At 48.0% G+C, this 13,191-nt stretch overlaps 1 protein-coding gene across 1 annotated transcript in view; it reads right to left on the minus strand.

The window, feature by feature from the left end:
* Positions 1-13,191, minus strand: part of LOC126227728 (protein tiptop) — a 65,188-nt gene that overhangs the window by 10,507 nt on the left and 41,490 nt on the right. The window contains exons 3-5 of the mRNA XM_049942252.1: positions 8,641-8,730; positions 8,199-8,517; positions 1,612-2,036 (exon numbers count right to left, since the gene is read on the minus strand). Of these exons, the coding sequence (XP_049798209.1) occupies positions 1,612-2,036; positions 8,199-8,517; positions 8,641-8,730 (834 nt within the window). The remainder of the gene's footprint in view (positions 1-1,611; positions 2,037-8,198; positions 8,518-8,640; positions 8,731-13,191) is intronic.

The raw sequence follows: 13,191 nt of genomic DNA on the forward strand, positions 1-13,191 counted from the left end.
AAATTGTAGAGGGAGACCAAAAGATGAATACACTAAGCAGATTCAGAAGGATGTAGGTTGCAGTAGGTACTGGGAGATGAAGAAGCTTGCACAGGATAGAGTAGCATGGAGAGCTGCATCAAACCAGTCTCAGGACTGAAGACCACAACAACAACAACTTACTTAAAAAACACGCCTCGTACTTGTTACTCCCCGATATACGAGGTGTGGCTAGAAAAAAACCGGACTAGTTCTGGTGAAACAATAAAACGAATGCAATAAGGCTGAAAGTCGCGTGGCCTGTCACGTGACTCTCGCTCCGCCTACTGCTCGAGTTTCATCTGCCTCCTGCACTCAGTCTGCCCGTGGCGTCTGTTTTAAGAAGTTGACGTTTTGTCTGTGCGTCGGAAAATGTTGAGTGTAAGAAAGAACAGCGTGTTAACATCAAATTTTGTTTCAAACTAGGAAAATCTGCAAGTGAAACGTTTGTAATGTTACAAGTGTACGGCGATGATTGTTTATCGCGAACACAAGTGTTTGAGTGGTTTAAACGATTTAAAGATGGCCGCGAAGACACCAGTGATGACACTCGCACTGGCAGACCATTGTCAGCAAAAACTGATGCAAACATTGAAAAAATCAGTAAACTTGTTCGACAAGATCGCCGTTTAACAATCAGAGCAGTGTCTGAGTTAACAGGAGTTGACAAGGAAAGTGTTAGGCAGATTCTTCATGAAAGTTTCAACATGAACAAAGTGTGTTCAAAAATGGTTCCAAAGTGTCTCACAATTGAACAGAAGGAACGCCGAAGAATGATTTGTTCTGACATCCTGGAAAACATTGAAAGTGATCCCACCTTCTTACAAAATGTTATTACTTGCGATGAATCGTGGTTTTTTACTTACGATCCCGAAACTAAACGCCAATCGATGCACTGGAAAACTCCTGGTTCTCCACGACAAAAAAAAGCACGAATGTCAAAATCGAAATTCAAGGGAATGGTGATTGTTTTTTTTTTTTGACATCAAAGGGATTGTGCACATTGATTGGGTACCAGAGGGACAAACAGTGAATCAGCATTACTACATTAGCGTCCTGGCTACCCTACGTGAGCGAGTACGGAGAAAACGGAACGATTTGTGGAGAAAAGAGTCATGGCTCCTTCACCAAGACAATGCCCCAGCTCACAGTGAGTTGTCAGTGAAGACGTTTTTGGCAAAACACAACATTCCCATCTTAGATCATCCACCCTACTCACCTGATTTGGCCCCCTGTGACTTTTTTCTTTTCCCTAAAGTCAAGTCAGCTTTGAAAGGAACTAGATTTGAGACTGTTGAAGCAGTAAAAGAAAAAGCGACGGAAGTAATGTATGGACTTACCGAAAATGATCTGCAGCATTGCTATGAACAGTGGAAAATTCGTATGGAGCGGTGTAGAGACCGAGGAGGAGAGTACATTGAAGGAGATAACATGAAATTGTAAATAATTGTAAATAAATGTTTTTTCCAGCATCAGTCCGGTTTTTTTCTAGCCGCACCTCGTAGTAGTCCGGACTCACTACAGCACCCAGTAAATATACGGGAAGCGAGAGAGAGGCGTGAGAAGTGCCGTAGCAGTAGCAGTAAGGCTTACCAGACGCACTTGAGAACGTCCTTGGCCTGGTCGGCGCCCTTGTTGAGCCAGTGGGACTGCCAGGCGCTGTGTCGGTTGGCGCCGGCGGCGGCGACGGCTGCGCCGTTGGCGGCCTGGCCCTGCGGCCGGAACAGCTCGTCGCCGCCCAGCTTGGAGAGCTCGCTCATCTTCTCGAGCGCCTTGGTGGCGTCGCTGGGCGACGGCGTGGGCCCGAAGCCGGCCGCCGCCTGCGCCTGCTTCAGCTTGCCGTTCCAGAGCGCGACGGCCGCGGCGGCCGCCACGGTGGCGCTGGCCGCGTCCGCCAGCGGCTGCGACTGCGACTGCTGCTTGGGCGACAGGCTGGCAGACACGGCCGCCGCGAAGTACGGGAAGTGCGGCGCCATCACCGGCGACGTCCACGGAGACACCACCGACGGCGGCTTAGCCTGGCGACACAGCACAGCGCGGCGTCAACACGGCACTCACCTCCTCTCTGGCGTAGCGCCCGCTCCAGATGTAGTTTCATAAAAAACGAGGTTCAAATGGCTTTGAGCGCTAAGGGACTTAACTTCTGAGGTCATCAGTCCCCTAGAACTTAGAACTACTTAAATCTAACTAACCTAAGGACATCACACACATCCATGCCCGAGGCAGGTTTCGAACCTGCGACCGTAGCAGCCCCGCGGTTCCGGACTGCAGCGCCTAGAACCGCACGGCCACCGCGGCCGGCTGTAGTTTCGGGTATTTTAGGCTAGGCTCGGTAGTGACCATTACGAATACCAACTGAAACAACAAATTACAATATAAAATTGTCCTAATGGTGTCTGCTACCTTTCACTTGTGTGCTGCTGTCCGTAAAGTTACCGTGATGAATCATGCGAAGTGAACAGGAAATATTAACTGGATGTAGGTAGCCGATCAAAATGTTTTTCACAATATGCTGTGCTTAGCCCTATTTCCACTCACAGCAGTATATGCTGTGTTATTAGTTCCCACCCTGTCCGCCCCCGGTAGCCGGTAGCTGAATGGTAAGGGGTTAACACATCTGCCTAGTAAGCAGGAGATCTCAGGTTCGAATCCCGATCCGGTACACATTTTCACTCATCGCTGCTGATTCTGCATAATGTCCTGGTGCAGCTAACAACAGTAATCCTGTCCCATTACTTTCCTTTCTCCCCCCTCCATCCTCAGCTTACATGTACTGAAGATGAGTGTTTGAAAATCACTTGTAAAGATAATTGCGATTGTATTGCAATATGAAAAAAAGATAAAGATAAGCACATAGCTAATATAATTAATCATAGTCGCTTAAACATGAAAAATATAATTATGTACTTTTTGGTGATTATGATTACTATATAATTTTTCTGTGTTAAAAGTGCGCTGTTCAGAAGTAAATTACTAAATGACTAACGTTCTGTACAAGTTAGACTACAATTCTTGTCTTCATTTTTATCACAATGTTTCGTTCACTGCTGCAAGTTCATTATCAAAAAGCAACTAGCTATTGTAAAGTACACTCCTGGAAATTGAAATAAGAACACCGTGAATTCATTGTCCCAGGAAGGGGAAACTTTATTGACACATTCCTGGGGTCAGGTACATCACATGATCACACTGACAGAACCACAGGCACATAGACACAGGCAACAGAGCATGCACAATGTCGGCACTAGTACAGTGTATATCCACCTTTCGCAGCAATGCAGGCTGCTATTCTCCCATGGAGACGATCGTAGAGATGCTGGATGTAGTCCTGTGGAACGGCTTGCCATGCCATTTCCACCTGGCGCCTCAGTTGGACCAGCGTTCGTGCTGGACGTGCAGACCGCGTGAGACGACGCTTCATCCAGTCCCAAACATGCTCAATGGGGGACAGATCCGGAGATCTTGCTGGCCAGGGTAGTTGACTTACACCTTGTAGAGCACGTTGGGTGGCACGGGATACATGCGGACGTGCATTGTCCTGTTGGAACAGCAAGTTCCCTTGCCGGTCTAGGAATGGTAGAACGATGGGTTCGATGACGGTTTGGATGTACCGTGCACTATTCAGTGTCCCCTCGACGATCACCAGTGGTGTACGGCCAGTGTAGGAGATCGCTCCCCACACCATGATGCCGGGTGTTGGCCCTGTGTGCCTCGGTCGTATGCAGTCCTGATTGTGGCGCTCACCTGCACGGCGCCAAACACACATACGACCATCATTGGCACCAAGGCAGAAGCGACTCTCATCGCTGAAGACGACACGTCTCCATTCGTCCCTCCATTCACGCCTGTCGCGACACCACTGGAGGCGGGCTGCACGATGTTGGGGCGTGAGCGGAAGACGGCCTAACGGTGTGCGGGACCGTAGCCCAGCTTCATGGAGACGGTTGCGAATGGTCCTCGCCGATACCCCAGGAGCAACAGTGTCCCTAATTTGCTGGGAAGTGGCGGTGCGGTCCCCTACGGCACTGCGTAGGATCCTACGGTCTTGGCGTGCATCCGTGCGTCGCTGCGGTCCGGTCCCAGGTCGACGGGCACGTGCACCTTCCGCCGACCACTGGCGACAACATCGATGTACTGTGGAGACCTCACGCCCCACGTGTTGAGCAATTCGGCGGTACGTCCACCCGGCCTCCCGCATGCCCACTATACGCCCTCGCTCAAAGTCCGTCAACTGCACATACGGTTCACGTCCACGCTGTCACGGCATGCTACCAGTGTTAAAGAGTGCGATGGAGCTCCGTATGCCACGGCAAACTGGCTGACACTGACGGCGGCGGTGCACAAATGCTGCGCAGCTAGCGCCATTCGACGGCCAACACCGCGGTTCCTGGTGTGTCCGCTGTGCCGTGCGTGTGATCATTGCTTGTACAGCCCTCTCGCAGTGTCCGGAGCAAGTATGGTGGGTCTGACACACCGGTGTCAATGTGTTCTTTTTTCCATTTCCAGGAGTGTATATTCTAAGGGAGATTAAAGGCAGCACATGAACAACATACGCAATAATACACTTGTAAGAAAAAAAAGATGAAAAAGATGCACCACGAAAAAAAAAATGGTCAGCGTGACGGATTGTCAATCCTCTGGGCCCGGGTTCGAGTCCCGGCTGGGTCGGGGAATTTTCTCCGCTCAGGGAATGGAAAACCATTGTGTCTCCATCCTTTCGACTGTTTTTTGGTCTCAGGATCACAAGTGTGTATCCATGTTTCATCCATGGTAATGAGACGATCCAAAAATTCCACAAGATCCCGACGTAAATCTAGCGAAATGGACTGTGAAGCAAACAATCTCTCACTCTTTTGGTCTGCAGTGAGACATTTGGGAACCCTCTTGGCTGAGAGCTTTCTCACGTCAGAGATCTCATGAATAATATGCCTAAGATTCCTTAAAAAACAAAAAAAGAGAGAGAGAGAGAGAGATAGAGACAGTTTTCTTACGCAATTTTCACTTCAAGCCGGCACAAAAAAATAAAAACCAAAGTTACTAAGTTACCATTAATGTAGTTATATAATTTAAAGAACAAGGTTAATTGCAAACATCAGCACTAATCTACGTCTGTTTTAACTAGGCAAAGTGTTGTGTTGTACTCATCACCATCCTATCATCCTCATCGACTGCAGTGGCGTCAAATTGAAAGACGGCACCCGGCGAAAGTTCTGCCCGACGGTTGGCCCTAGCCATACGATTAAATAAATAAAGTTCCCACCCTAACCAAAACCATGGAAATCGCGACATATTGAAAAAAAAACAACCAAATAATTGTGACAACCTATTACCAAACCACACCCTCGGAAATAACGGAATATTCAGAAAAAAAACATGATTAGATTAAGCGATTCTCAGTGGCTACTCTATATTATTAGCCGACTGACAACGGCCAACATTAACGAATTGCCAACAGCAGCACACATTGTTTAAGAAATAGTTCAAATGGCTCTGAGCACTATGGGACTAAACTGCTGAGGTCATTAGTCCCCTAGAGCTTAGAACTAGTTAAACCTAACTAACCTAAGGACATCACAAACATCCATGCCCGAGGCAGGATTCGAACCTGCGACCGTAGCGGTCTTGCGGTTCCAGACTGCAGCGCCTTTAACCGCACGGCCACTTCGGCCGGCTCATTGTTTAAGACACTGACACCGTAAGTGCAGTATTTCCAATTATTGTACCCAGCCACATGCTTTCTACTTTCCATTACAGGTTACAACAGATTACATCTCCATTTTCTGATGCATTTATGCCATTTAATTAGTATGTATCGTCTGTATGATATATCGGTAACCCACGGTGCGGTCTTCCATTGGAATATGTGCCCACTGCTGTATATTATGAATGAAAAAATCCTAGCTCTAACTTTCACTGTTCAGGTGGCAAATTGCACAGCAGACAGCTCTCATGGAACACGCAGTTTTGGCGCTGACGTGTAAACGAAAATGACCACACGTAACAGACAAGACTCAGCACGCTGACTTTTCAGGAGTAGCCATTTGAGACAAGACAGCTGAACGTGTAAAAGGAACTTCAGAAAAGGTAGCACAGGTCATCTTCGGCAAATTCCGATAGAGTGCAGCGGGGCTACTCCACTCACAGGGCTAATCCTCCAGAAATAGTAAGTACTGCAACAGAGCAAAGGTCGCTTTACCTTCACTGTGTGCCAGCATCCTTGCGCCGCCGCATGTAGTTGCAATATGAGTGTTTTCTGTTACGTTACTGACGGGACAGAAGAACAGACTCCACAGGTAAGCGAATTATGACGGGTTGTTGCCATAGTTAAAGAATATAACATAAGAAATTAAGAGGTACCAAGCACAATAACATGAAATTTAAAATTCTTATTTTATTTGTATACGAACACAGGTTATCTAGTGTGCGAAATCAGAAAATACTGCTGGCTGTTTCCGGGTCTGATTTACCGCGTCTTTCGAAATGTCAGCACATGAGGCTGTTTCGCCTCGTACACGATGGGCTATATCCGGTCAATCAAATTATTAGTTTAATTGACATTTTACTGCGAAATTCTAGAGAACACGTTTTCTTAATTTCTTTTCAGATGGTCCGCACACACACACACACACACACACACACACACACACACACAAATGTTTATTAGCAGAGAACCACCTATTGGAGGTTCGAGTCCTTGCTCGGGCATGGGTGTGTGTGTGTGTTTTGTCCTCAGCGTAAGTTAGTTTAAGTTGTGTGTAAGCCAGGGATCGATGACCTCAGCAGTTTGGTGCCATAGGAACTTAACGCAAAACTCTTAGTAGAGAAATAGTTCTGCTAATCCTATGTATTACGAATCATATGTGTTAACCCCAGGTGCTCATCCGTGTACAGCATTTGGTGATTTCTTGGCTAGATCGCAGGACCTTATGCTTATTTACTGTCACATCTCGTCTTCCTCCCCTTGTTCCTCCTCAACGTCACTGTTTTTGTTGTCACTGTGGGTATCGCTGTCCACCCTCTGGAGACTGTTGTTACGTAGCACATAAGCATGTCTGTTGCGTCGTGTCCGCTGGTACTCTTCATGTGTACTTCGTCTCTTACTGCTGTGTATATATCTACGTCGGTTTCTGTGTAGTCTAAGCGTAGTGTACACCTACTGTTCGCGTGTTGCCTGCAGAAAAAGATAGTGTGTTCTGGAGAACCTTTTTCCCCGCACGTGCATGTAGGTGTTGCCTCAGACTCACGCGGTTTATATGCGTGGGATAAGGTGCGTGTGCGGTTAAAAAATGTACCACACCGCGGCTGGGATCGATATGTTTCTTTCTCAACTCTCAACTGCTCCCATATGTCAGGATAGAAGCAGTGCAGTTTACATCCCTTATCAGTTACATGCCACTTACCATGCCATGTATCCAAACCCCAACTTTTAAGGTGATTTATCGTCTCTATCGTCACAGTAATTATTGCGTGTACCTTATCCAGTCTCCCCATCTCTAACCAGTACCTTGCAGCTCTGTATTTGATCGTGATATCTATCGAGAATATTCCGAGCACCACACGCAGTGCATCCACTGAGGTGGTGCCGAAGACTCCAAATAGCCTATGTAGGATACTTCTCCGGCCTCGTCTGACCGATGCTTTGTTGGTGACCAGGTTCAGTCTGTGTGCCAACGTGCTAGCTGCGAAGCTGAGTACTGATTCGAAGAGCGCACAGTGGTATGTCCGTATGACTGGTAGGGGTAGTCTGTACTGTTTTGAATTGAGCCTCACCAGTTTGTCTAGTATTGTTTCTGCTTTATCTGTTGTTAGCCTTATGTAAAGCACTCCGTCCTCAGGCCACGAATGGCCTACCGGACCTTCCGACCGCCGTGTCATGCTCAGAGGAAGTAGTGGGTAGGAGGGGCGTGGGGTTATCACACCACTCTCCCGGTCGTTATGATGGTACGCTACTATTCGGTCCAGTAGCTCCTCAATTGGCATCACGAGGCTGAGTGCACCCCGAAAAATGGCAACAGAGCATGGCGGCTGGATGGTCATCCATCCAAGTGCTGGCCACGCCCAACGGCGCTTAACTTCGGTGATCTCACGGGAACCGGTGTATCCACAGCGGCAAGGCCGTTGCCCCTGTTAGCCTTATGTGTTCGTGGAAATTCAATTTTTCATCTACGAATGCGGCGTACCTGTGAATAGTCTATCCTGGAGTTCTTGCGCGGCGGCGGGTGCGGGCTGCACGGCGGCAGCGGCGACCTGGAGGGCGAGGAGTCGCGGTCGATGCTGGCGCGCTTGCGGCCCACAGACAGGTCGAGCGGCTGCGACGCGCTGGCCGAGCCGGCGCCCGCCGCCAGCTCCGGCGTCGCGGGCTTGCTCAGGTTGAGCACCGGAGAGTCGTCGAGCGCCGAGGGGCCGCGCGACTTGGTGCTGAAGTCGAGGACGGGCGGCGGCGAGCTGGCGGCGGGCGGCGCCTGGTGCAGCGGCTGGTGGTGCTGGTGCTGCAGGTGGTGGTGGTGGTGCAGCGGCAGCCCCAGCGGCACGGGGAGCACGCCGGCCAGCGGCACGGGCAGCACGCCCGGCAGGAAGGCGGCGGCCGCGGCCGCGGCGGCTGCAGCGGCGGCTGCCGCGCGCGGCTCCGAGCACAGAGACTCCCGCGACGCGCAGCGCGGCGGCCCCGAGGAGGCGCGCGAGTCGCGCGACTCGCACCGCGGAGATGACTCCCTGCGGGCACGCAAAACACTACTCACCTCCGTCCACTACCACGACTTAGCCTTACAGCTACAGCACAACGTCCTCCGCGGGGTAGCCACGAATTTTTAATTCTTGCCTCTAAATACACTACTGGCCATTAAAATTGCTACACCAAGAAGAAATGCAGATGATAAACGGGTATTCATTGGACAAATATATTATACTAGAACTGACATGTGATTACATTTTCACGCAATTTGAGTGCGCAGGTCCTGAGAAATCAGTACCCAGAACAACCACCTCTGGCCGTAATAACGGCCTTGATACGCCTGGGCATTGGGTCAAACAGAGCTTGGATGGATTGTACAGATACAGCTGCCCATGCAGCTTCAACACAATACCACAGTTCATCAAAAGTAGTGACTGGTGTACTGTGACGAGCCAGTTACTCGGCCACCATTGACCACACGTTTTCAGTTAGTGAGAGATCTGGAGAATGCGCTGGCCAGGGCAGCAGTCGAACATTTTCTGTATCCAGAAAGGCCCGTACAGGACCTGCAACATGCGGTCGTTCGTTATGCTACTGAAATGTAGGGTTTCGCAGGGATCGAATGAAGGGTAGAGCCACGGGTCGTAACACATCTGAAATGTAACGTCCACTGTTCAAAGTGCCGTCAATGCGAACAAGAGGTCATCGAGACGTGTAACCAATGGTACCCCATACCATCACGCCGGGTGATACGCCAGTATGGCGATGACTAATACACGATTCCAATGTGCGTTCACCGCGATGTCGCCTAACACGGATGCGACCATCATGATGCTGTAAACAGAACCAGGATTCATCCGAAAAAATGACGTTTTGCCATTCGTGCACCCAGGTTCGTCGTTGAGTACACTATCGCAGGCGCTCCTGTCTGTGATGCAGCGTCAAGGGTAACTGCAGCCATGGTCTCCGAACTGATAGACCTTGCTGCTGCAAACGTCATCGAACTGTTCGTGCAGATGGTTGTTGTCTTGTAAACGTCCCCATCTGTTGACTCAGGGATCGAGACGTCGCTGCACGATCCGTTACAGCCATGCGGATAAGATGCCTGTCATCTCGACTGCTAGTGACACGAGGCCGTTGGGATCCAGCACGGCGTTCCGTATTACCCTCCTGAACCCACCGATTCCATATTCTGCTAACAGCCATTGGATCTCGACCAACGCGAGCGGCAATGTCGCGATACGATAAACCGCAATCGCAATAGGCTACAATCCGACCTATATCAAAGTCGGAAACGTGACGGCACGCATTTCTCCTCCTTATACGAGCCATCACAACAACGTTTCACAAGGCAACGCCGGTCAACTGCTGCTTGTGTATGACAATGGCTCTGAGCACTATGGGACTTAACATCTATGGTCATCAGTCCCCTAGAACTGAGAACTACTTAAATCTAACTAACCTAAGGACAGCACACAACACCCAGTCATCACGAGGCTGAGAAAATCGCTGACCCCGCCAGGAATCGAACCCGGGAACCCGGGCGTGGGAAGCGAGAGCGCTACCGCACGACCACGAGCTGCGGACTTTGTGTATAGCAAATCGGTTGGAAACTTTCCTCATGTCAGCACGTTGTAGGTGTCGCCACGAGCGCCAACTTTGTGTGAATGCCCTGAAAAGCTGATCATTTGCATATCACAGCATCTTCTTCCTGTCGGCTAAATTTCGCGTCTGTAGCACGTCATCTTCGTGGTGTAGCAATTTTAATGGCCAGTCGGTTAGTCGGTTCACGCCTGCAGTCCCACTACACACTGTTAGTCTCGCACAACAGCACTGGTACACACACACCTTTCTGAGCCGATCTCTTGATCTCAGAGTAGCTCTTGCAGCCTACGCCCTAAATTATTTGTTGACTGTATTCAAATCTCTCTGTCTTTCCTTATAGTCTTTACTCGCCACAGCTCCCTCTTACACCATCGACGTTATTCTATGTTGTCTTTAACAGATGACCTAACATCTTGTCACTTCTTCTTATGTTTTCCAGATATTCCTTTCTTTGACGATTCTGCTGAGTATCTCCTTATTCCTTACCTTATCAGTCCAAGTTTCAACATTCTCATGTAGCACTACATCTCAAATGCTTCGATTCTCTTCTGTTCTGCCGGCCGTTGTAGCCGAGCGGTTCTAGGCGCTTCAGTCCGGAACCGCGCTGTTGCTACGGTCGCAGGTTCGAATTCTGCCTCGGGCATTGATGTGTGTGATGTCCTTAGGTTAGTAAGGTTTAAATAGTTCTAAGTCTAGGGGACTGATGACCTCAGATTTTAAGTCCCAGAGTGCTCAGAGCCATCTGAACCATCTTGTGTTCTGGTTTTGCCACAGTCCATGTTTCACTACCACACAATGCATTAAATGTAAGCGCAATTGCGAATATGGACAACCATCGGCTGTAGAATGGAGTGATGGCAATGAAAACTTGTGTTGGACTGGGACTCGAACCAGGATTTCGGTCGCCTTCCCATTTGGCTATCCGTGGACAACTCACGGCCAGACCCAAACTTCCATATGCCGTCAACCAAGCGTCTACTACCTGTACTTGTACATTATGTATATTCCCGTACAGGTCAGACATTTTACTTCATAATCAAAAATGTTCAAATGTGTGTGAAATCTTATGGAACTTAACTGCTAAGCTCATCAGTCCCTAAGCTTACACGCTAATTAACCTTAATTATCCTAAGGACAAACACACACACCCATGCCCGAGGGAGGACTCGAACCTCGGGCGGGACCAGCCACACACACTTCATAGTCACTTGCCTGGTTTCAGTGGGTAAATACGGTACTGCATTGTCTCTGTTATTCTGAATTATGACGTTAAGTTCCTTTGCACATGCATGCGTGTCCAAAGATACTTTGCTTCGCAATTCAGTATAACAGGGACAATGCACATTTTCAGAAATTTCGTCCTCAAATTAATGTCTATGTTTTACAGTATTAGACTTCTCTTGCGCAGGAATGCCCTTTCTGCCAGTGCTGGTCTGTTCTTCCTTGCTCCATTTGTCATGGTTTATTTTCCTGCACAGGTAGCACAATTCCTCAATTTTATCTGCTTCGTTATCACCAATCCTGATGTTAAGATTCTCGCTGTTCTCATTTCTGCTGCTCCTCATTACTTTCGGCTTGCTTCGATTTACTCTTAATACATATTCTGTATTCATTAGACTGCTCATTCCGTTCAACAGACCCTGTAATTCTTCTTCACTTTCACTGAGGATAGAATTTTAGAATTCTCATCAGTGAATCTTATCATCGGTACCCTTTCACTTTCAATTTCAATTTCACTCTTGAACTTTTCTTTTATTTCCGTCATTATTTTCTCAATGAACAGACTGAACAGTAGGGACGAAAGACTACCTCCCTGTTTCAAATACTTTTACCCCTAGAGGAGCTAAACCAAACGGTGCAGCCCATTGAAAAAAAGGATATGAGCTACGCCACATACTTTAAGGTTCATCTAGTGGCGAGCTACGGCGTTGTAGTACGAGGTTTCCAATGTGTACCAGTAGTGCAGGCGCGTACCAGCTAACAAATAAAACGAAATTACGTAACTTTATTTTTAGAGGTAATAATTATTACTTTATGAATACCTCTCGCAAGATCTCAAGTCCATACGAAACCTGGACAAAATCCTGTCTGGAATAGCGCCGTGCCATTAACGAATGCATTACAACCCCCGTCCTGTATCGATGGCTCCCAATTTGTAAACACAGCACCTGACAGCAGACTGCTGAGTCGCTGTTGTCGGACACGACTAAACTTGTATTGATACATATCATAAACTGCATGACTCTTGGACAGCCTGTCGAGTCTTATAAGAAACACACTTATCAGCCTCAATCACGTTACTTGCGTATGACAGTATGCTGCAATTATCAAGTGCCAGTCTATTAACTATACAGTATTTCGTACGATAACACTATTTCGTACAATTACGCTTGGAATACACGCGATATTTTTGGTGGAGGATTGTGTGAGCCAATGAAATGAGGCGGAGGTGCTGCACACGAAACAGAATTTTTCGAAAAACCTACGCTACTTCGCCACCTAACGTCATTGGAACACATACCAATAGCAAAAACATCGCACATATGGAAAAATAATGTGTAATTACTAGACGGTCACGTGACGGTCACACAATGCTGCAGAAACGTGTCCTGGAAACTGGATATCGACACTAAAACATCATGTACTGAAACAGAATCGTCTACTGATTATAAAATAACCGTTTCTAGTACAAATTGGCATACTTAGTGAAAAATATTTCATTTTTTTATTAACTCATTTATCTCAATTCACTGTCCATCATCTACGTAACCAAAACGTACCAAAGGTTTCTATAGACAACTTTCTAAAATTAGGTTATGCATAATGTATATACACTTTTGTTAATATTTCTTACAGTGCCCGTTGTGTTAATGTCATCCCGTCGGCCGCCGATTCAC

This window comes from Schistocerca nitens, chromosome 1, assembly GCF_023898315.1.
Source record: "Schistocerca nitens isolate TAMUIC-IGC-003100 chromosome 1, iqSchNite1.1, whole genome shotgun sequence".
In the NCBI taxonomy this organism is placed as follows: domain Eukaryota; kingdom Metazoa; phylum Arthropoda; class Insecta; order Orthoptera; family Acrididae; genus Schistocerca; species Schistocerca nitens.